General features: G+C 33.9%; 1 protein-coding gene across 5 annotated transcripts in view; it reads left to right on the top strand.

Annotated features, from left to right (window-relative positions):
* Positions 1-22,244, top strand: part of BUB3 (BUB3 mitotic checkpoint protein) — a 43,092-nt gene that overhangs the window by 2,304 nt on the left and 18,544 nt on the right. For 3 of the 5 annotated variants that reach the window (XM_020964092.2, XM_078151011.1, XM_020964093.2), the window contains exons 4-7: positions 1,372-1,523; positions 3,774-3,932; positions 5,629-5,806; positions 6,088-6,304. In XM_020964092.2, coding sequence (XP_020819751.1) covers positions 1,372-1,523; positions 3,774-3,932; positions 5,629-5,806; positions 6,088-6,304 — 706 coding nt within the window. Of the gene's footprint in view, positions 1-1,371; positions 1,524-3,773; positions 3,933-5,628; positions 5,807-6,087; positions 6,309-8,491; positions 8,859-22,244 lie in introns of those variants that run through there. The other 2 variants (XM_020964094.1, XM_020964095.1) reach the window with 2 other exon arrangements.

Raw genomic sequence — 22,244 nt, 5'->3', positions numbered from 1 at the left:
AGCCTCAGTTTTCTCATCTGTAAAATGAGGATAAAAATAGCAACTACCTTTCAGAGTTGTTTTGAGGATCAAGTGAAATAATATATGTAAAGTGATTTGCAAACCTTAAAAGTGATAATATATGTGATAGTTATTATTAGGAAAACTTAATTTGAGGTCTCTATTTTGAAATATTTGTCTTAAACTTTTAGTGTTGTTAGTAGCAGAGCTTGGCAAGTGCCCCAAAGCTTTTCAGCTTGATGCTTTTTAGAATGTTCTTTGTTTCATACAAATGTACGTATATGTGTGTGTGTGTACATGTACACACACATATATACACACATGCTTACGTGCATAGGTACATGTAATTAAATAGGAAAGATTTTTTGGGTACTTCAAAGAAGGTCCTGGAATAGATAAATGGGAGAGGAGAATAGAGATAGAGACAGTATTTTGACAGAGTAAAATATGAGTAAATACATTATATTTCATGAGTAAATACAAATACATTATGCTTTCTACAAGCATGTGTTGTTGTTGTTTTTCTTTTGGTAGCACTTGATGCTATAGATTATATGTATTCTAGCATATAGCCATACAGATTTGCTTAGACAAGTCTGTGGTCTCAAGATTTGAAAACAATTTAGAAAATATCTAAAGGTTTCAGCCTATGATAAAATGGTATTTTGGGGGGAGTAGGAAAGAAGCTTTCAGTTCATTTAGGATTCATTTCATTTAGAATCAGGAAATTATTGAAACTGATAGCAGCTTTTCTGTTCCCCCTAATTACTTTTGATGTATGATTTGCAAAGCTTACAACTGGAACGGAAGTATATCTTCCAAAGTTGAGCTGTTTTGAAAGCCAAATAAAATCATAGAATGCTGATGACCCAGGCCCCAAAACTTCAAAACTAATAACCACAAAAAATTTAGGTAGAAAACAAAGGATTTTTAAAAAATAGTATTAGTTTAGTATTTGAAACTTCCTTGTGAGAGCCCAGGGGAACCAAGTTATTTCATCCAACAAATATTTGTTGAGAACCAAGTATTTGGTTGGTGTACCTACAGAAGAACACAAAGATAGCCCATTATAGTGTTTATGATTTATAGTTATCGTCTACTGCCATATAGACTGGTGGTGGTGTCACATCAGTAATACAAATTAAATGCTATAGGATTATAGGGAGAGGGAAACAGAGGGAGTTACTTCTGGGCTGGTCTCTGGATTGTAGCAAAATTTACTCTTGAATTCAGACTTCAATGAAATGGTTTTTGCAGCTGATTTATTGGGTACTGTAAATAGCACATTTTATTGTTCTTATGAGAAATCTGTTTAGTGGAGGCAATAAAGCTAGATGTTTCTCCACACCCCCCCCTTTTTTTTTTTAAAAGAAAACCTTGTTGGAACCCATGATGCACCTATTAGATGTGTTGAATATTGTCCAGAAGTGAATGTTATGGTTACTGGAAGTTGGGATCAAACAGTTAAGTTGTGGGATCCTAGAACTCCTTGTAATGCAGGAACCTTTTCTCAGCCAGAAAAGGTAGGTATTTTTTATAGTAATAGAAATTATGATATTTAACTAGGTTAAATTGATTTGATATGTATTTCTTGAAAATGACTTTATATTTAGAGGTTTAATATGTTGTATCTTTTAAAACCCAATTAAACACATTTTTAAATTGATCAGACGACTTTTTATCTCTTGTCTTAGTTTTGTGCTTAAAAAAAAAACCTTGACTTAAACATGCTTCCATATGTTCTTGACATAGCAGCTCAGGGTTGGGATGCAACATGCTGCCATTTGAGTAGAAGCCATTTAGCAAAGACTGCCGATTGTCCTAAATTGAGTTCGACATGCCCAAAGCAGAAAATGAGATGAAACATCACTCATTTTCCTTTATGACCTGAGGTTTCGTTTGAGTTGACTGTTAAAAGGGTAAAATGGGCTACCATTGCAATTTCTGATAAAGGTGTGCTACTGTTCTTGTTCTTTTTTAAATAGTAAAAGATATACTTAGGAAACTAAGGTGTAAGGCTTCTTTAAAATCAAAACTTTTTGTGTAAAATTTAACCCTTTGATGAGGAAGTGAAGCCTGATGAAGAGGATGATTGAACATTCTCTCTACATCCCTGTTAGACTTTATCAGTTAGTAGTTAATTTTAAAGACAGATTGTTTTTAGCAATATAAAGGTATTCTTGAATTGAATCTATTTCCTTAGTGTAAATATACTATTCAGACCATGTTGGCCATCATTATATACTATATTGCATCCAAAGAGCCATTATTTTTGCCACATTGCAGTCAAATCTACTTCTGGCAAGACCTTTGTTCAGAATAAAATAATTGCATTGTTTCTAGTTTTGATTTATAGTTGTATGTAGCATGTTAAGAGCTGTGATAAATTGCTGACAGAATATCATATAATGGACAGCCACACTGAATCAAGCTGCTTATTGGTTCAGCAAGGTTCATTATGTCACTTTTTTTTAATACTTTCTTTGATAAATGTATACACCTATTCAATAGTATGACAGTGGTTTCACTTGATTTATGATCACTGGGGATAGGAAACATAGTTAGAAATGTATGTCACCTGTGTAGTAAAGATTTAAGATAAGATTCCTGATAAGATTTTACCGTTATAAATTGAGCTCTTACTGGATTCTGGATTCATAAACTTTGATATTTCACAGAACTTACTAGATGTTCTGTTATATGTATAACTTTTTTGTTTTAATTTTCTATTGATAAGTCTATGGTAAATTTCTTTTACTAAGGAAATATGAAAACCTCATAGTTCAGCTTTTTAATTTTAAAATTTTTAAATCATATAACTGCTTCAGCTATTTTGACCGAGGTACAAATATTAAGATGCCATTTTAGAGGACCACTGAATTGTTGAACATAGCTTGTTACATATGGCTGATTCATTGACAAGTTATTACCAAGTAATTTTGAACATGGAGTATCCAGAAATATCCATGATTTTTTGGTTCCTTTTTAAAATTATAAATACTGAAGGTTCAAACAGTTGTCATATTAAACTGTATTGACCTGTGAAGTGAGTTTTTGGAAAGAACAGCTAAGTGGCTGAATTCTGTATTTAAAAATAATTTGATTTTACAGAATTATTTATTTCTGTTTGATGTTTGACTTTCGTATAATATTTTAAAATGTGCTACATATTTGCTTTTAGGAAATAAAACATATACAAAACCATCTTAATTAAGGTGGATAGCTTGGGAAGTCCAGGTTTTTAGTAACTTTGTGGAAGAAAATTTCAGATCCAAAGAAAAGTTCATAGAAAAACTTCTGGTTCCTTAAAAAAAATTCAAGCCATCATGAGGCATTTCTGAGCCTGAATTAATGTTTTTTTTTTAAACTATCTTTCCTGGGATATTAGCTTGCATAACTTTCTGTTTTTATGTGTAGAATAATCTGGATGTGAAGGATTTTTTGGGAAGGCAATGTTAGATCAATTAGTTTTAATTTTAAGTGATTTGGTTTTAGTAAATGGTACTTGCTTGGCAAGAGCATATTATATATACTTTATAAGATTACAATAAAGATATGCTATTTTATGAGAATTACTTGCTTTGAAAAGCCAAGAACTGTTGTATGTATGATGTGTTTCATAACTGACTGAAAGCACTTTGCCTCAATTCTTTCAAAATTTGGGGCCTGGTCAGCTGATTTTTAACACTCCGATTAAACGTGTTTAGCTTTGGGATAAAAATATCATGTGCAAAATAACAGCATTTGTAGTAATTTTTGATATCCTTTAAAAGGTTTACACGCTCTCTGTGTCTGGAGACAGATTAATTGTGGGGACAGCTGGTCGGAGAGTGCTGGTATGGGACTTGAGGAATATGGGCTATGTGCAGCAGAGAAGAGAGTCTAGTCTGAAATACCAGACTCGTTGCATACGAGCGTTTCCAAATAAGCAGGTACTGATTTTTTAAATGTCATTAAATATTAAAAATATGTGCATTCTCTTTTAAAATAACATTTTAAAGCAAATACATTGCTTAAACACTTAAAATTTGAGTGTACCTAATAGTGAAATTTCTATAATATTTGAGCTGCAACTCAGGTATTTGGTTTTATTTTATTAGAATTTATGAGTCAGAACTCAGATTGAAACTTGGAATTTTGATTTGTTGGAATTTTGCACGATCTTGCCATCTTAGACTACTTTTGCACTGAAACTGCCTTGACTACTTTCCCTGTACAGTCTTCAAAAGTTTTTGATAAAAAACAAAGGTTGATAACAGGATAGACAAAAACTGTTACTCCTTCCCAACATATACTTCTTATAACATTGCTACAGTTACTGCTATGTGGTACAACCTCCTTCCATTGTTGTTTCTAAGATTGGCTCATTTAATTCATGAAGTCTGGGACTTTAAAATCTTTAGCTTTAGAACTACATGTATGCCAACTAAAAATGTAGCCATAAAGTTTTAAGAGGAATTAGTAATGTGATGAACTTTTTTGGCAATTAGATTGGTCCACTTATTGGAAACTTTTTTTAAGAAGAGTAGCTAGTATAAACCAGCCATCTTTGGATAGACTTTTTAACCAACGGTCCATGACTGTGTCTTTGGTGATGGAGTCTAGAGTTCCCGTATTGTGTCATACACTGGTAGAGTAGACCATGTACCTTCAAATAATGTTTGCCTTCCTTTTTTTAATCAGAAAATGATCATTTTTGATTTTTAAGTATTTGTTCCTTTAACCCAGGATTTTTCTGTAGGAAAATCTCCAGTTTTAGAATTGAAAGCAATAGGAAAACGGATCCACTAAATTTAATTTTTACATTAAACTTTAATTTAGATTAGAATATAACTATATTTTAAAAGATCATTTTGAAAAGCAAAACTTCTTTTTTCTTTCATCTTTGATATTTCCTAATTTGAAAAGGAAGTAGAGGGAAAATTTTGAAAAATGGGACCAACTTTCTTAAGTTTTAAACAAAAAGTTTAAATTTCATGCCATGTTTGGAATTTTGATTGATTATGTACAGAGCTGGATCCCTTGTTAGGGAAAAGGGAATGGGGAAAGAGAAGGGAACAAGCATTTGTTAGCACCTACTGTGTATCATTTAATAAGTGTCTACTATGAGCTCAGTGCCATTTTACAGTTATCACTGGGAAAATCTGTTATATCCAAAATTTTATTCTTTGTATAGGCATTGATGTGATATTACCACTAAAGAAGATTCTCCTACTAATTGAGACTGGTAATATGTGTGTGTTTTCTCAGAAGTGAAGCATTGAGCTTGAAAGATGCTTTCTTTATCAGATTTGAATCTTTGTATCAGTCTGGCTGGCCTTTCCAAGTATCGCAAAGAAGTACTATTAAAGCACTTAATCAGAATTTATATTTGCCTGAGAAATCAACACAGTTGTTGTGTTTACTATGTACAAGGCACTGATGACTGCTCAAATATGTAGAAACCTAATTTTGCTTTGAGCAGAAAGCATTGATATTTAACTTCAGGAATTACATTAACTGGATCACTAGCCTTTCTCAGCATTCCATTTATATCTTTAAATATCTACCTTTTGTTTGTGTTGGATTCAGAAAATAACACTAAGTAAACTAACTAGTTTTTTACACTTTCTCTGTTCTTATTGGCAGGGTTATGTGTTAAGTTCTATTGAAGGCCGAGTGGCAGTTGAATACTTGGACCCAAGTCCTGAGGTGCAGAAGAAGAAATATGCATTCAAATGTCACAGACTAAAAGAAAATAATATTGAGCAGATTTATCCTGTCAATGCCATTTCCTTTCACAACATTCACAACACATTTGCTACAGGTAAGTTACTTATTAAAATATAGTTTGTAATACTGTTATTGTTGTCTTAAGAAATAATTTTCCATTTTTAAAAATATTTTTGATAATTATAGAACATTGAGTATTTAATATTTAAATTTCATTTCTTTGCATTTTATATTATGAAAAGTATTCTGAGACCAAAAAAGCGAAGATAGGAATATTTTCTTGGTTAATTAACTTTTATTCAATAAGTATACTGATCACAAGGAGCATTTCTGTGGTTGACATTCAGAAATAATTTATTTTGAAACTGCTCACAGGTGGATCTGATGGATTTGTTAATATTTGGGATCCATTCAATAAGAAACGATTGTGCCAGTTCCATCGGTATCCCACTAGCATAGCATCACTTGCCTTCAGTAATGATGGGACCACACTTGCAATAGCATCATCATATATGTATGAAATGGATGACACCGAACATCCTGAAGATGGTATCTTCATTCGCCAAGTGACAGATGCAGAAACAAAACCCAAGTGAGTATGCTTCACCTGTGTTTGAGCCTTTTCTTGCATTCATCCTAGAATTTATTAATTTTTCCAAATTCATGAATAGCGTTGTTGATGCCTGATAGATAGTACAGCTGACTGTAGGGTTGAAGTTGATTTTATCTTGTTCTCCCAAGCTTTCAATATCCGTAGGTTGATAGACGTATGATGGATAAAATTGTGCCTAGTTGTTTTGTAGAGAAGAATGTCAAACTCTCATTCTTCTTGAAAAGGCACTATTATTTGAATCTCTGGAGTTAATACTTAGCTCATTGCTGCAAAATTAAGTTGAAGAATTCAAGAATAATTTAGTTAAGTACGTTCTTCTATTTAAGAGACTTAAGAATGTGAAGTGTTAAATCTTTCCTCTCTAGCGATGATTTCCCTATAATATTTATAGAAATTGAATGAATATAGGGCTTACTGAAAATCAGAAAGGTTATTTTCCCTTTCCTGAAATAGTTAATTTTCCTAGTTTTGAAAATCTGACAAAAAAATGCCTTAGTCTTTTCATGATGTCTTAGAGACTGCGTATATTTCAGTGGAGAAAAGCTTTTTATTTGGAATAATTCGATTAGATTAAAAAAGGAAACAACACTTAAGTATGAAATATTAAGTTTAGATATGTGAAACATAGTTCAGTGTGATGCATCTTTGTATTTCCCATAGTACCTAATGTGGGGGCCTGGCTGCATGTAGTAGGTGCTCCACAGATAGTTGTTGAAGTTAATTTTACAGTTTGATTTTTAGTAATTTTATAAATTTTAGTTCTGTCAGGTAAAGTTTATTCTGGCAAGTGGCAAAATAAACACTCTGTGCTTTATTGGGCATGATTTAAAAGCGATAGAATTTGAGGCTTGTTGAGTAAAAGCTGTGTTCTTGCTTAATCAAAACCTGTTCTAATTCTTTTGTTGTGGTTGGCCATTTTGATTTCACAACGTTCTTTCCCTTTTTCAGCTTATAGGAAATTATGTATATAACAGAATTTGACTTTAAATGTCACATTGCTGATGGCAAAACACTTGGCTGCCTCGATTAACAAAGAAGCGAATATCTACTTAAAAATTACAAGAAATTTAAATGGCAAAAAAGCTTTTTTGGTTTGCTATCTAAAGGTCATGAAATTATTTGCTATAGTAAAGGTATTTTGAAGAGCAGAGTTAGAATGGCTGTGCTTTTGATTATATTCCTGTTTGAATTTTGCAAACTGTATGAAATTTGAGTTTTGTGGCACTGTTTGGACAGAAATGTAAACATATAGAAAACTTCCCCACATTTTTAATAGACGTTAAATAATAAAGAGATAGCCTCCTGTGCTATTTGTTTTCCTTGTTACTTATAGTTGCTAATTCTGAAGCTGCTTCACTCTGCCTCATGAGGAGGTTAATCTACAATTAAACAATATTTCCTCTTAGCTCTCCATTATTTTCTGAAGCAGATGGTTCATCATTTCCTGGGCTTTTAAACAAAGCGAGGTTAAGGTTAGACTCTTGGGAATCAGCTAGTTTTCAATCTTATTAGGGTGCAGAAGGAAAACTAATAAGAACCTCATAACATCATTTTGTGACTGTAAACAATTATTTATTAGCAAACAATTGATCCCAGAAGGGCAAATTGTTTGAGTCAGTAATGAGCTGAGAAAAGACAGAGCATATCTGTGTATTTGGAAAATAATTGTAACGTAATTGCAGTACATTTAGACAGGCATCTATTTGGACCTGTTTCTATCTCTAAGTGAATTTTTGAAAACATTAATGAGTTTTGCGTACTGTTCTGACATTTATATGATTCTTATGCCCGTTTCAGTTGCCTAGCCTCTGGTGATTAAGAATTTTTTAAATTGTAGTGAGAATGAAATTCATTTAATTATAATTTTGTTCAAAAATAGGTACTAATTTTGGCTTATTTCTGCTGCCTTCATCTAGTAGCATTTTCATTTATTAAGTTTAGAAGCCAGTTTGGCTTTATTTATTTTTTTAATGTGGGCAAAAAGAATATCTTTTTGAATAGTATTTGGTTCTAACCAAAAATCTACTTGACTCTTGATACATTTTTTTCCTCATAACTTTTTATTAACAGAGAGGTAGTATTCTTTTACTTTACAAGTATTAATTTCAATGGAAAGTTAGTGTAAGCCTTCAAACCATCTATTGAAATGTATTTTCTTCATTGCAGGTCTACCTAATCTAATCATCTTGTGGAAGTGTGGCTTCTCTGTGGAAAGTTTTTGTGTACTTCCTACAAAAGATACTTATCCTTAAGGGATAATTTATAGTAAATACGGATATGAACTCTTTTGTCATTGGATTTGTTTCTTTTCCCTTGTCTTAAAAGAAACCTGTATATGTACTATTTAGTGCTTTTAAAAAAATTTTAGAATCAGGACTCTTGTGTTCTTGTGTTGTAACCTGAAAAGAAATTTCTATTTGGAAATTTTTATCCTCCCCTTTTTCTCTCCCCCTACCCCCCCCCCAGCAGCTTGACTATTTGTAACATGAACTGTGCATCTATTTCCTCTTTAATAAATCAGTTTCAGAAACTATTTTAAAATGTTGCATATTTTAAAATTTTGAAATTAGTGGAATCTACATTATGAGGCTACTAGAAAACAAAATTGCCCTTTTCAAGAGCATGATAGGGCTATATTTTACCCCTTTTTAGAGCTACAATTAATTCCATCTTAATTACGTTTACTTCTGATATACATTTGGGACTTAGTCCTGGAAAAAATAATCCCTTGAAGCTCTACTACTACTACCATCCATGTCTCTTGAACTTTGATATCCTTGTTGTGCAGGTCAGGTGTTCTGCTTTGTACACAGCTGAGCTCTGCAGCCAACTGTTCAGCTTCTGAAACTGGGCTTTGGAACTTGTGGAATCAGTGACCTTTTTATTCACTTCTTTAGTATCTCCAGTGTAGTATGCAAGTAGTAACATAAATCCTTGCATTTGCCTAAAGAGACATATACCTAGCCATCAAATTTTAAGTAAAAAACCTTCAGGGATGGCAAATGTTATAACACATTGATGGGTCTAATTTAATTATATTAATCTTTTGCTGTAATTTAAAATATTTTTGAAACCATTTGAGTAAATATAAAATATAAAACATATATAGGATCTTAGAGTTAACTTTTTTAATCAGCATTTTTTTATCTGTTCCAATTTGAATTTTCTTCTATTTTTGTATGTTTCCTACAGTGATTAGCACAGTGATGTGTCATAGTATAGGTGGTCAATAAATATTGTGAAATTAAAGGTAAATGGCTGTTCCCCTCTGTTCGAAGTCAATAATGTGATGTATAGTTTGAAATACTGGATAATTATATTAACCAAGATGTAATCTACTTCAGGAAAATTCTTTTTTGGAGAGGTTTATAATATCAGCAATATGTTTGGTTGGCCTCCATTGTTATGGTTATTGTTTGGTTTAGTTTTTGTTTTTTGAGTGTAAGAGGTGTGGGTAGGAAGCTGTTTGGAGTGACCGTGGTAAGTCACAACCTCAGAGTCTTTTTCCTAATTTTTAAAATAAAGGGATGAAAGTATTTAATCAGATTAATGAATTATGATATCCCTTCCCTCTATGAGATGCTGAATAATACAGATAATTATATAATTGAAGTGGACATTGTACAGAATTGTGACCCTTAATATAGTGGTGTTTGATACTTTGTAATATTTCATTATCGGTGTACATCGTAAAATGCATTGTAGAAATGCTTTGTATTTCCATGTAGCTGTTTTGCTTTCAAAGGGTTCAGATCTTGAATCTGACACTTATGAACTTGTGGGGGTGTCGTCTGATCTTTCTAGATATTGGTTTTCTTTTTTGGCAAAATGAAGTATTAGACTAGATGATATCTTAAGTTTTCTTCTAACTCTAAATTATTACTATATGAATTCATTATACTTCAACCAGATTTCTTCTCTTCCATAAGTGATATCATTCAGGTCTAGAATCAAAGGATTTTAGACCATGGAGCCATCTTTCATTCTTTGCTGTTTTCCTGTTTCCAGTCAGTCATCAAGTCTTGTTAGTTCTACCCTAAAAACTCATAATATCTTTTCTTCTATTCCTTTTAACCTTGTCAAAGGGTTTATCACTTTTTACCTGGACTATTACAGTATTTTTCTGACTGGTCATCTTTGCCTTTATGTCTCCCAGTCCATTTTACGTATTACATCTGGAGATTGTATGTGGCTACAGCAACTTTTTTTTGGAACTGAGTAAGGGAATCTTTGGACTAGAGAGTTTGCTTCTCTGTTCTAAAACTTTCTAAACTCCAGTTTAGGTTCCTTGAGTTAACTTCCTTAACCATCTTATCTTGTTTCCCTGAGTTCAGAGATCTGTTGTAATTTACTGTGCTCTTGTGTGCTACTGTCACCCACTCTTCTCCAGTATTACCCCTTTCACCACGTACTCTAGAAGAGTATTTTCACACAAGAAAGGAGCATTATATACAAATAACAAGGTTAGGGTTGCTAGGTACTTAAAAATGTCTACAAATATTGCTCATAGACTGGGTGGTATCTGGAACTTGCAAATTTATTTTCTAGCTGAAGTTTCCCAGGCCTAACTTTTCCTTATAATTCTCTTTAGGGTCGCAGGGCTGTATGCTGATCTTTTCTCTCTTTCTGGCCTGCTATGAGATTAATAGACTCTCTCATGTTGAAGATAGATATTTCTTATCTTGGTGCTCTGGACTGAATTTATTTGCTTATTCTAAAATCTTAGGCTCAATTAAGGAGCTTCCTGATAGCTGTACAAATTTTGGTGTTCCATTCCACTCTCCCCCTCCCCCCATTCCTACTTTATCTCTGGCTCAACTAGGTTTCTCTACCTCTCCATACCACGTTAATGCTTCAGATGGAGGAGAAGGTAAAAAACTAAAAAAAATTATGGTTGTGTGTTAATGTCTGGAAATATAATTCAGCCTCCCAAAATGCAGAAGGTAATTCCTTTTCCTTAAACCACATGATTAATCTTTATTATAATAGTTAATAGTAATAACTAACTCTTAGGCTTTATGGCTCAATTATTTTGCTGATCTGTTAGAAATCCTCAAAATGGGCTCTCTTGCCTATCTATATTAGGAGCACCTAACCCTGTTATGGTAAATTCTTTTAATTCCCTCAGAGCTTGAAGATCTGTAGGAGAAGGGAGGGGTTAAAACAGACAGTTCCAGAATAGAAAGGGAAAATAGAGTGTCACTGGGAGCAAAGCATAGTTAAATAGGAAACTGAGCAAACTAAGGCAGAGGACATTGAAATGACATTTGATTTAGAATCTACTGGTATATTCCCTCCCCACTTCTTAGCTCCCTAGTCCATTGAGTAAGGACTCATGGACTATACTATACTTAGCCATTTATGGCTGTCTAAGTATCTTCCACAACTCCCAATATTAAATACTGTTTTTTACTCTTGCTTGAACCATGTCTTCATTCATGAATCTTTAAGTCTTTGCTCAAATTTTTCTTCCTGCCTGGAATATCATTTCCTTCTGTTTCTGTTTATCTCTGCCCATTTTTCAGTGTCTAATTTTATATGAGGCAATAAATAGTAAGTTAGAATATGTTCTTTATTATTAGCAAATCCATAATAAGTTATATACTACTTGACAATTCACCAGGGCACTTCACATAAATTATCTCATTTGATGGTTACCTGTCTCCACAAGGTCATGTTATTATTTCCGTTTTACAGATGTGGAAATTGAGACCCAAGTTTGAATCATAGCCCTTCCACTTAATATCTTTGTCACCTTGGGCAATTCACTTAGCCTCTGTGTCTCACTATCGCTTAGGAATTGTAGGAAGCTGAATAGGATATAGCAGTATCATTAAACCATGTTTTGCAGAACTTTTTTCTGTGTGAGACAATTTTTCATCATGAAAACTGAATTCCCTTTTATCTCAGGAGTATTCCTTATATCTAAGCCTCCTGGACCAGCATTAATGAGTACCCTGAAAATATTTCAAGCCTAAAAGTATTTGGCCAAATTTGTTAGGGAACTCTCATGCTTAACGTTTCTTAGCTCAGCGACCTAGTACTAATAAAGATGAGAAAGCTATGTAGGAAGTATAGTTCTCATTTTGTACTGTTCATTTCTTGCCCTCTTTGTAAGAAAGTTTACTGTTAACTTCTTCCTCCCATACTTTGGTGCTTTTGATTTTCATAAACATTTTTTCTCTAGCCTTTATGGATATTTAATGCTTAAATGTTTGTAGTGTGTTTTCTCTGTAAAAGTAGTAAACAGTGTAGGAAAAGGAAACCAAAGAAGCTAGAGAGTCATTTATTGGGAAAAAAAGATTAAGAATCCTCAAGGCTTTAGAGGAGGCATTGGTTAGATGAGCTACCATTGTTTTCTTCTCGCAAAACTAGCTATCATTAAAAAGATAAAGGTGGAGTTGGGGGTGAAGATTTGATGTTACCCTTTGACATACCAGTTATACCTTGTCTTCAAACCCCCCACAACTTAAATTTTTTTAAGATTTCAAACTTAGTAGCCATCCACAAAGTAAACATTCAAATACACATTACTTCTGGAACGTTACAAGCTTGAAGTTATTCAAAATGTTTTAAAACAGGCATATCAGTTTTAACAAAATAGTGTTCTACTTGCTTATATGTCTACTGTTATTTTTCTTGTAAACATTTTTTTGCTGCTGTTAGTCTTACATATTCTTAGCCTGTTTGTATATTACTTTGTTTTCTTCTGTATTATTTCATAGGTCTTCCTACAGTTATTTGTGTTCTTTATATTTATCATTTATTTTGCTTCAAATTATTGGGGATTCAGATTTGTAGTATTTTGCTATTATAAATAACAGGTCTTCTGTGCTTGTCTTGAAACATAAAATTTGCATAATCCAACAGGTTGTATCCTGTCAGGATAGAAAGGCTTGTCACCAATTCTCAAATGAAATAGCCATATGAGAATATATCTATATTGTCATCTAATATAAACTGGCATCATGGTCCTTCTCTCCCTTGACTTCCCCACCTTATCCTTTGAAATGTCTTTGGGTAGCCAATCTGTTGCTTTGGAAAGTACTAATTTAAGCTGTTAGGGCTAGTTACTGCAGTTTCCTTTAAAAATGACATCATGCAACATTGCTTTGATTGGTACCAGTGCCAAAAGAAATGAAAGCTGCAGAGTTTAGTGGCCACAGGATACCAATTTGCCCATTATGTACAAAGGCCCCTTTTCCTTGATCAGTGGCATGCTTTAACAATGCTTTCATTTTAGAAGGATACCCACAGAACTTGTCCTAGGGTTGTGGCAAAGTACCTGCTTCATTGGGAAGCATTTTGTATACTGGTGGAAAAAGTTTTTGAGGTAGCAACTTTACCGCGATGTATATGTGCAGTAATTGGTGTGGGAGAAGTGGCTCGACTTAGCTTGCTCATTTAATTATTATAACTCATACTTGGAAACAAAAGCTTTGGTACTAAACTTTTTAGTATACAAGGATTTATTTTACTGCAAATCAAATGCACTATTCTATCACGACTTTTAAATGACCTGGATGAAATAACAATAGAGAAGGAAAATTACACTTTGTAGAGGAGACTGTTTCATATTTCTTTCCCCTACCCTTGACCATGGGTACACTAAGCACTATAGTTATCCAGTAATGTGGAGTCCAGGTTGAATATGTGAGAGAATTTATTTTCTTTAATTTTATTTTACTATGTTATTTTATTTCATTATTTCCAAGAAGTATTTTTTCACCTCTAACCATACTTGGCTGTGCAAATTCACAACTTTATATGCAGTTTACACAAGTTGGAGAAGCTGTGTTAATCGTACTTATTGGTCTCAAAACACCTCAGTTTGCTTTTTCAGTGTAACAAAGTGCCTTTCATCTGCTTTATAGGACTTTATTGTAGCCTATTACAGTAATTTAAAACCTGTGTACCTAGACTTCTGACCTTGTTATAACATCACTTTATAATTCTTGAAATAACTTGGCTCATGAAGATTTTCTTGCTGCCAGCTATATGTTCTTAAGGAGCTCAGGGATGATTTGTTTTCATTGTTTCCTTACCCCTATCTCCTGAGCCTGAGAAGAACAACATTCCTTTTGAAGTTTTGGATGATCCATTCATTATTTCACACTGTAATATGGTATCCAAGGTTACTGTTCTTTGCCTAAAGAAAATCCCTTGCACAAGCTAACCTCATAGGCTTGTGAGGGGAGTGCTTTGTAAACCTTCCTCATTTCAACCATGCAGATTATAACCCTCACAAGACAGTTAGGACCCTTATCCCTGTCTTCCTGTCCACCCAGTGTCTAGACTCTTAATGATGTGATGGCCCAACCTCTTCTAGAAGTACACCTCTGGCCTCTTTGCAAACACTCAGGTGCCACATATATGTGAATGGTGGTTTGATAGGTCAAGAGGCAGTGTTGTACAAGAGAAAACACTGGACTTGGAACCGTACGAGCCAGTTCCAATATTGGCTTTGCTTCTGTGTGATATGGGGCAACGAATTTGCCTCCCTGGGCCTCCCTTTCTTTATCTGTAAAATATCAGACTAAGTGATTTTTAAAGATTCTTTCACTCTCCAAATCCTGAGGAACATGGATGATAGAGGTAGAAAAGGGTTTTTTTAGTGGGCATGTGTTTCATCTAGCTTGCTGGTTGAATTTTGGCTGGTTGTGATTTTCTTTCCTGCAAATAGGCAACAATGGAGGTGTCTGTATGGACAGTGAGTTGACACCTAGTCCATGTGCTAGATGACAGAAAATTCAGTGTGTTGCTAGTTTTTTGCTTTTTATCAAATATAAATCAACTTTTTGTTTGCCAGTAGGAATCAAAGGTGCTGTACTTTCGATACATAGTTATCTTTACTGTTAAATCTGCTCAAGGTGGCATGTTAAATTTATTAAATCCGAAACTCTGAATCTGCTTGGCTAGTTTTGTAATATGGCTCATAAGTACTTAATTCAATTAACAAAATTATTAAGTGATGACTATGGGTGAGGCACTGTGGTAGTGCTGGGAATACAAAGACAAAAGCAAAATTGTCCCTGCCTTTAAGGAGTTTTTATTTTACTGGGTGGTCCAACATAGATTCAGTTAAATACAAGGTAATTGAAGAAGGGAGAGAACATTAATGATCAGTGCAGTAGGGAAGGGAGGACTTCATTCATGCAAGTTGGTGGTAGATTTATTCTGCCTAGTCTGAGAAAACAGAATTATAAGAAGTTGTTGGAAATTGCAGAGGTAGATTTCAGCTTGTTGTAATGAATGACTTTCTGATGAGTAGCACTGCCATTACCAGAATGAGCTACTTGAGAGATTACTCCTCAGTGGAAGTCTTATGAGAAGAATAGATGGCCCCTTGTTGGGGATGTTACAGATGGTCTTAACCTTTTTTGTGGTATGGACTCTTGTGGCAGTGTCTGGTAAAACCTCTGGGCCCCTTCTCATAGTAATATTTTTAAATGCATAAAATACATAGGATTATAGTAGAAACCAGTTACATTGAAATAAAATTATCAAAATATTTTTTCAAAAAACCTTGTTCACAGATCCTAGGTTAAGAATCCCTGTTATAGAAAGATTCTTGTTAAGAGATCACAAGCTTCTGAGTTATCTTCCAACTCTGACATTTCTGTGAATAGGTTTAAGAGTAAAACAGAGAGAGAAGGAAGAACACAAAACTATGATCTCAGAAGACATTTTTTCTTCTTTAAAGTATTACTGATGTATTTTTTATACCAATATCTTCCCCCATCATTCTCACTTTCCCCTCCCAACTCTCTTATAAAAAAATAGTTATGCAAAACCAGACATAATAACTTTATATTACTGTATACATGTAACATTTCAACTTCCAAGAGGAAGAACTTGTTTCATTACTAGTTTTCGGACACTAAGATTGACCATTGAATTTAATGACTCCTTATGTCTTCTCGTGTTGTTCAAATTTATATTATTAATAGTCATTATGTATAAATACATCTTCCTGATTCTGCTTTGTTTGCTCTGAATTATTTCATGTCTTCCCATGATTTTCTGAATTTGTAATTGTTTCTTACAGTGCAATAATACTCCATTACATTCCTATACTATAACCTGTTCAATCATTCCCCATTTGATAGGGCCTCAATTTTGTTCCAGTTTTTTGCTCAGATAAAAAGTGCTGCTTTGAATATTTAGTATTTATAGAATCTTTTTTTTTTGGGGGGGTGAGATTGTGTGGTGGAAAGAGCACAGAATTTGGAGCCCAGTTAAAATCTTGACTCCACTACTTATTCTTTCTGTGTGAGATTAGGCATATTACTTCTCTGGGCCTCAGTTTCTTCATCTGTCAAATGAAGGAGTTTGACTAGGTGACTTCTCCATTCTAGCTTTAGATCTATAAGATCCTGTGGCTTTGATGCCCTTGAAGTACATGGCCAGTAATGGGTCAAACATTCCCTAAATAGTTTAACTAGCAGACTTTCATCAGCTCTTTGAATTTTTTTCCTCATTTAATTTACACTAGCTGCATTGATTTTTTTTCTAGTTTTTGTAAAAACTAATTGAAATGAGCTATTTTTACTATTTCGATTGCCTTTGAGCTTCATTTGATAATGAATTCTCTAATCATAGTTGTGAAAGTTATTTCCTAATATCTTCTAATTTTTTTGGTATCAACCTTTTCTATTTAAGTGACTTATCCTTTGGAACTTACATGGTGTGTGGGTAGGTGTGTCTATAGACAGACCATTTTATAACATGTATGAAATGCTAATTGAAATGTAATATTTTGGCACAATTTCCAGTTTTTCCAGCAGTTCTTAAATAGGGAAGTCTTTCTCCTTAGTAGTTTATGTTTTAGGGTTTATTGATCTTTGGGCTACCATGTACCATGAGTCAAGTCAAGTCAGCAAGCATTTTTAAAGCTCTTATGATGTGTCAGGAACTGTAGTGGGTGCTGGGGATAAAAGGGCAAAAAACAGCCATCACATCCAATCCCTCTACATCCCAGTTCTTTCTCAGTCTGTTCCTTCCTTGGCTACATTCTCCTGCCTTCCCCATTTTGACTTCTTAGTCAATTAGTACAATTCTATATTGTCTTCTTCTCTCAAACCCCTTGCTCCCTTATTGTATCACTGATCTTGCCCTACCAAATCTCACCCTTCTATTCATATGCTGTTGAATGAAGGTGAAGAAAATTATGAAACTCTACTGACTGGGTCCACTACAAATTTATGTTAAGTAATCTCAACTGGGCCCTTACTGTATCAGAACAATCCTTTTATACCTCCCTAATCCACTAACCCACTCATCAGCTTTTGGAAACCTATTCCTTCTTGTATCTCCCATCCCTCCTCTTCTCACCCTCTTATCTGAGAATCTTGCTTCATATTTCTTTAAAAATAATGATTTTATTGATATTTTCTGTTTGTTACATTACCATAATTATCCCAAACCCACCCCGTCCTGAAGAGACATCCCATATAACAATTAGTAATTTTTAGAGAGTAAAAAATAACCCAGCAAAACTTATTGATGCATTGAAAAAGTCTGAAAAACATGCAATGTGTAGCACTTGTGGGTCTTCCACCTTCATGAAGGGGTAGATTGAAGCTGTCTTTTCATATCTCTTTGTTTGAGTCCTGCTTGATCTTTATAATCTTGTTATATTTACTTTCAATTTTTTTTTTGGCAGCTTTCCTCAATATTTCCCTGAAAAAAATTGAGGGCATTAATTGAGTTTCTTCTCTTCTCCTCCTCATCTCACATCATTCATATGCTCTCTGCCACTATTTCACCTGTCTCATGTGAAGAAGTGACCATTCTTGACAAGGCAAGCCCCTCTACGTGCACAAATGATCCCATTCCATGTCTTCTCCAGCAGATTGCTCCTTCTGTCATCCCCACTCTTTCACTCATTTTCTGTCTCTTTCTTTGTACTGGTTGCTTCCCTGATGCCTACTGACATGCCTATGTGTTCTATCCCCCATGCTTGAAAAACCCTCACTCGATCGGTCCATTCCTGCTAATTATAGTCCCATCTTTCTTCCCTTTTGTGTCTAAACTTCTTGAGAAAGCTTCCTTCTCAATGCTTCATACATCCATTCCCCCTCTCTTAACTCTGTAGTCTGGTTTCCAACTTCATCATTTAACTTAAATTGCTCTCCCCAAAGTTACCTATGATCCGTGGCATTTTCTCAAACTTTACCAAACTTCTCTGCAACTTTTGATTGTCAGTGAACCTCTTTATTTTTTTTTCCCTCTAGGTTTTCGTGACACTCCTGTCTCCTGAATCTCCTTCTGTCTCTGTTCCTTCTCAGTTTTATTTGCTGGATCTTCTTCCCAGTCACACCCATGGTGGGTGTGCCTCTGGACTTCTGTATTATAGAGCAGTGGCGACAAACTCGGATGGAAACAGAAGCTACTAATCCATACATAAGGATTCCTATAGGCAGTAGATTTACTTAATTTCAAAATGTAATATGAGTAATGTTTTGTTGTATTTTGTTAAATGTTTCCCAATTACATTTTAATCTGGTTTAGGTCATATTGGGGAGTGTTGTGGGCAGTGTGTTTGATATTTCTACTATAGGTGATCCCATCAGTTCCCATGGATTGTTATCATATCTTTGTATTCTCAGATCTAGTTATCTAACCCTAGTTTCTATCCTAGCCTCCAGCCTCTCATTTTCTGCTGCCTGTTATATATCTTGAACTGGCTATATCCCATAGGCATCTTAAACTCAACGTTTCCAAAACTGAACTCATCTTTCCAAACCTTCCAGTCTTCTGAACTTAATTATTGTCAGGGGTGCTACCATCATCTCAGTCACCAAAGTGAAACTTAGGTGCTATCTTTGACTCTGCACTCTTCTCTCGTTTTCTCCATATCCAAACCATTACCATGTTCTGTCGATTTTATCTTTGTATCATCTTTTCTATGTGTTCCTTCTCTCTTCTGACATTGTCAGCACCCTGGTGCAAGTTGTCATCACTTCATGCTTGGACTATTGCAGTAGCCTGCAGATCTCCATGACACAAGTCTCTCCCCTCTGTAGTCCATTTATCACTTAGGTGTCAGATTAATTTTCTTAAAGTGCAAATCTGACCATGTCATCCCTGCGCCCCCCTCAGTAAGCTCCATCGATTATCACCTTTAGGATCAAAAATAAAATCATCTAGTGTTCAATGCCGTTTATAACCTAACCACTTTCTAGTTTTCCTGTCTTCTTACGCCTTACTCCCCATTACCAACTCTGCCATCATGTGACATTGATCTTGTTATTCTTTATACGAGACACTCCATCTCCCAACTATGGGTATTTTCACTGGCTGTCCACCATACCTGGAATACTCTACATCCTTATCTCTGTCTCTTAGATTCCTTGACTTTCTTTAGGTCTCAGCTAAGATGCCATCTTCTGCAAGGAGCCTTTCCTGATGATCTCTGTTAGTGCTAGTGCTTTCTCATTGTTGATTACATACAGTTTATCTTATTTGTATTTTGTTTATACATAGTTGTTTGCATATTGTGTCTTCCCCTCCATTAGACTGATCTCTTTGAGGTCAGGGACTGATTCTCCCCCTGTCCTTCCCAACCCCTTTCTTTGTATCTCCCGGTCTTAGCACAGAGTTGGACACATAATGATGCTTCCTAAATGCTTGTTGAATTCATTTGTCTACAGTATTCATTTGTTTCTTGGTTTTGCTTTTCTGTTTTTTCTTTAATCAGCACAAAATAATTTTGATTACTTTTTTATAAAATGGTTTTATGTCTGGAAATTTTTTCAAACTTTTAAATATTATTTCTCTTGGGATTTTTCAGTTTGGTCCTCCAAACAAATATTGTTATTATTTTGTCTAGTTCTATATAGTAATCTCATAGTAGTGTAGTATAGCACTAAAGCTGTGAATTAATTTAGGTAGTATAATTTTTGATATATTGGCCCATTTACTGTTGCCATATGATTCTATTTACTTTTCCTTGTACATATCTAAAATTGTTTTGTAGTTTTTTTTAGTCTTTGTTTTAAGAGTATATTTGGGGATATTTTTGCATTTTGCTATTACTTTGAATGAAATTTCCTTATTTTTCTTAGCATCATTAACACTATTCTGAAATGCCAATTTTTTTTGTGTGTGTGTGGAGAAATATTGTTCCACTGCTTGATTAAAGCTATTAAGGAAGACTTCTGGTATTCATTAGTTGATTGACCGTGGGTAAGTTACTTAACCTTTCAGTGCTTCAGTTTATTCATTTATAAAATGAGGAAATGATGCTTGTAGTTATATCTTACAGGGTTGTTTTGAGGTACAAATGATAGGGCATATAGAAATTCTTTTGCATATATATATATGTACTTACACATAATTCTTTTAAGACTTTAAGGAGCTACATAAATATTAGTTATTGTTTCAATTTTTGGTTGATTTTAAAATTATTAAACACAGATAATTTTGTTTCCTTTTCACCTGTGCATAATGTATGATGTATATTTCTTTTTTTTTTTTCCTTTTTGGTGAGGTGATTGGGGTTAAGTGACTTTCCCGGGGTCACACAGCTAGTAAGTGTTAAGTGTCTGAGGCTGGATTTGAACTCAGGTCCTCCTAACTCCAAAGCTAGAGCTCTATTCACTGCGCCACCTGGTTGCCACATATGATATATACTTCAGCAGCATTTATCAGATAATACCAGAAGCATTGGGCATCCTTACTTTGCCCTTAACTTTATTGGAAAGTGTTCTGTGCTGTCTGTATTACAAATAGTGTTGGTTCTTTATTTCAGGTAGATAACTTTTGATCTTATTAGGGAAAAAAATTCTTTTATCAAGTGTTCTTGGTTCATTGCGTTTTCTGTATTGATAAAATTATGATTTTATTATTTTTGTTATTAATCTGATTTATAGTCTCCTCATGTTGATCTATCCTTCCATTCTTTGTATGACTCCAAGCTAGTCATACTAAAATTTAAAAAAATATATTGCTGTAGTCCCCTTGTTAATATTTTATTTAATATTTTTGTATTAGTATTCATAAGTGATATTAAATTATAGTTTATTTTTCTCTGTCTCATTCCTCCTGAATTAGGAGAATTTTGGTAATGTTCATTCCTTGTTTTTGCAGTTTGTGTGGCATATGGGCTTTGATACCAAATACCAAATATTTCTGTATTTGTTAGAATTCTTTTATAAGTCCAATAGGCCAGGGCTTTTATGCCTTGCTTCATTTCTTTCTGAGATTATATTTAGATTTTCTGTTTCATTAATTTGGATATTATATTTTTTTGGGAAAATATTCATCCAATCCATTTGTTTTCTTTTTTGTTAGTATATAATTCAGTAAAGCAGTTTCTGATGATTTTCTTTATTTTTTTCTCCATTTGTTGTGAATTCTTTCTCATTTTAATGATTTGGTGAATTTGTTTTTTTTCTGTGGGGGCGTTTGGAATATTACATTTGCTAGTGGCTTGTATATTTTAATGATTAAAAACTGCCCTTAGTTTAATTTTTCAGCTTTTAATATTTTTTCCCCCTTTTTTTCTCCTGTTTTCACCCAAATTTTTAGGGGTTTTGTTTCTGTGCTTACTTTAGGATTATGTCTTCATTTTTACTTTTTCTTTCCAGATATATTCTTAATTTTTTAAAATTTTGTTTTTTAATGTAGATGTTCAGAGATTTTCCTCCCCATAAGTCTACTATTGCTGCATCCCTCAAATTTTGGTGTTTTCTCATTGTCCTTTTTGTTTTTATCATTATATGATTTTTTCTTTTATCTGTTCATTCTTTAAGCTTATTGTTTGTATTTCCTTTATTAATTACAATTTTAATTTCATCATCTATAAAGCATAGTTAATTTTTTCACCTTTCTGCCTTTAGGCACTTGTGTGATCGATTTTATAGAAGTACTGCATGATGTTGAAGATATTTGTGCTTCTTAAAGTTCCTAAGTA

Source organism: Phascolarctos cinereus, unplaced genomic scaffold (assembly GCF_003287225.1).
Source record: "Phascolarctos cinereus isolate Bilbo 61053 unplaced genomic scaffold, phaCin_HiC Scaffold_3;HRSCAF=262, whole genome shotgun sequence".
NCBI lineage: Eukaryota > Metazoa > Chordata > Mammalia > Diprotodontia > Phascolarctidae > Phascolarctos > Phascolarctos cinereus.
This window is presented reverse-complemented; position numbering and strand designations above follow the sequence as displayed.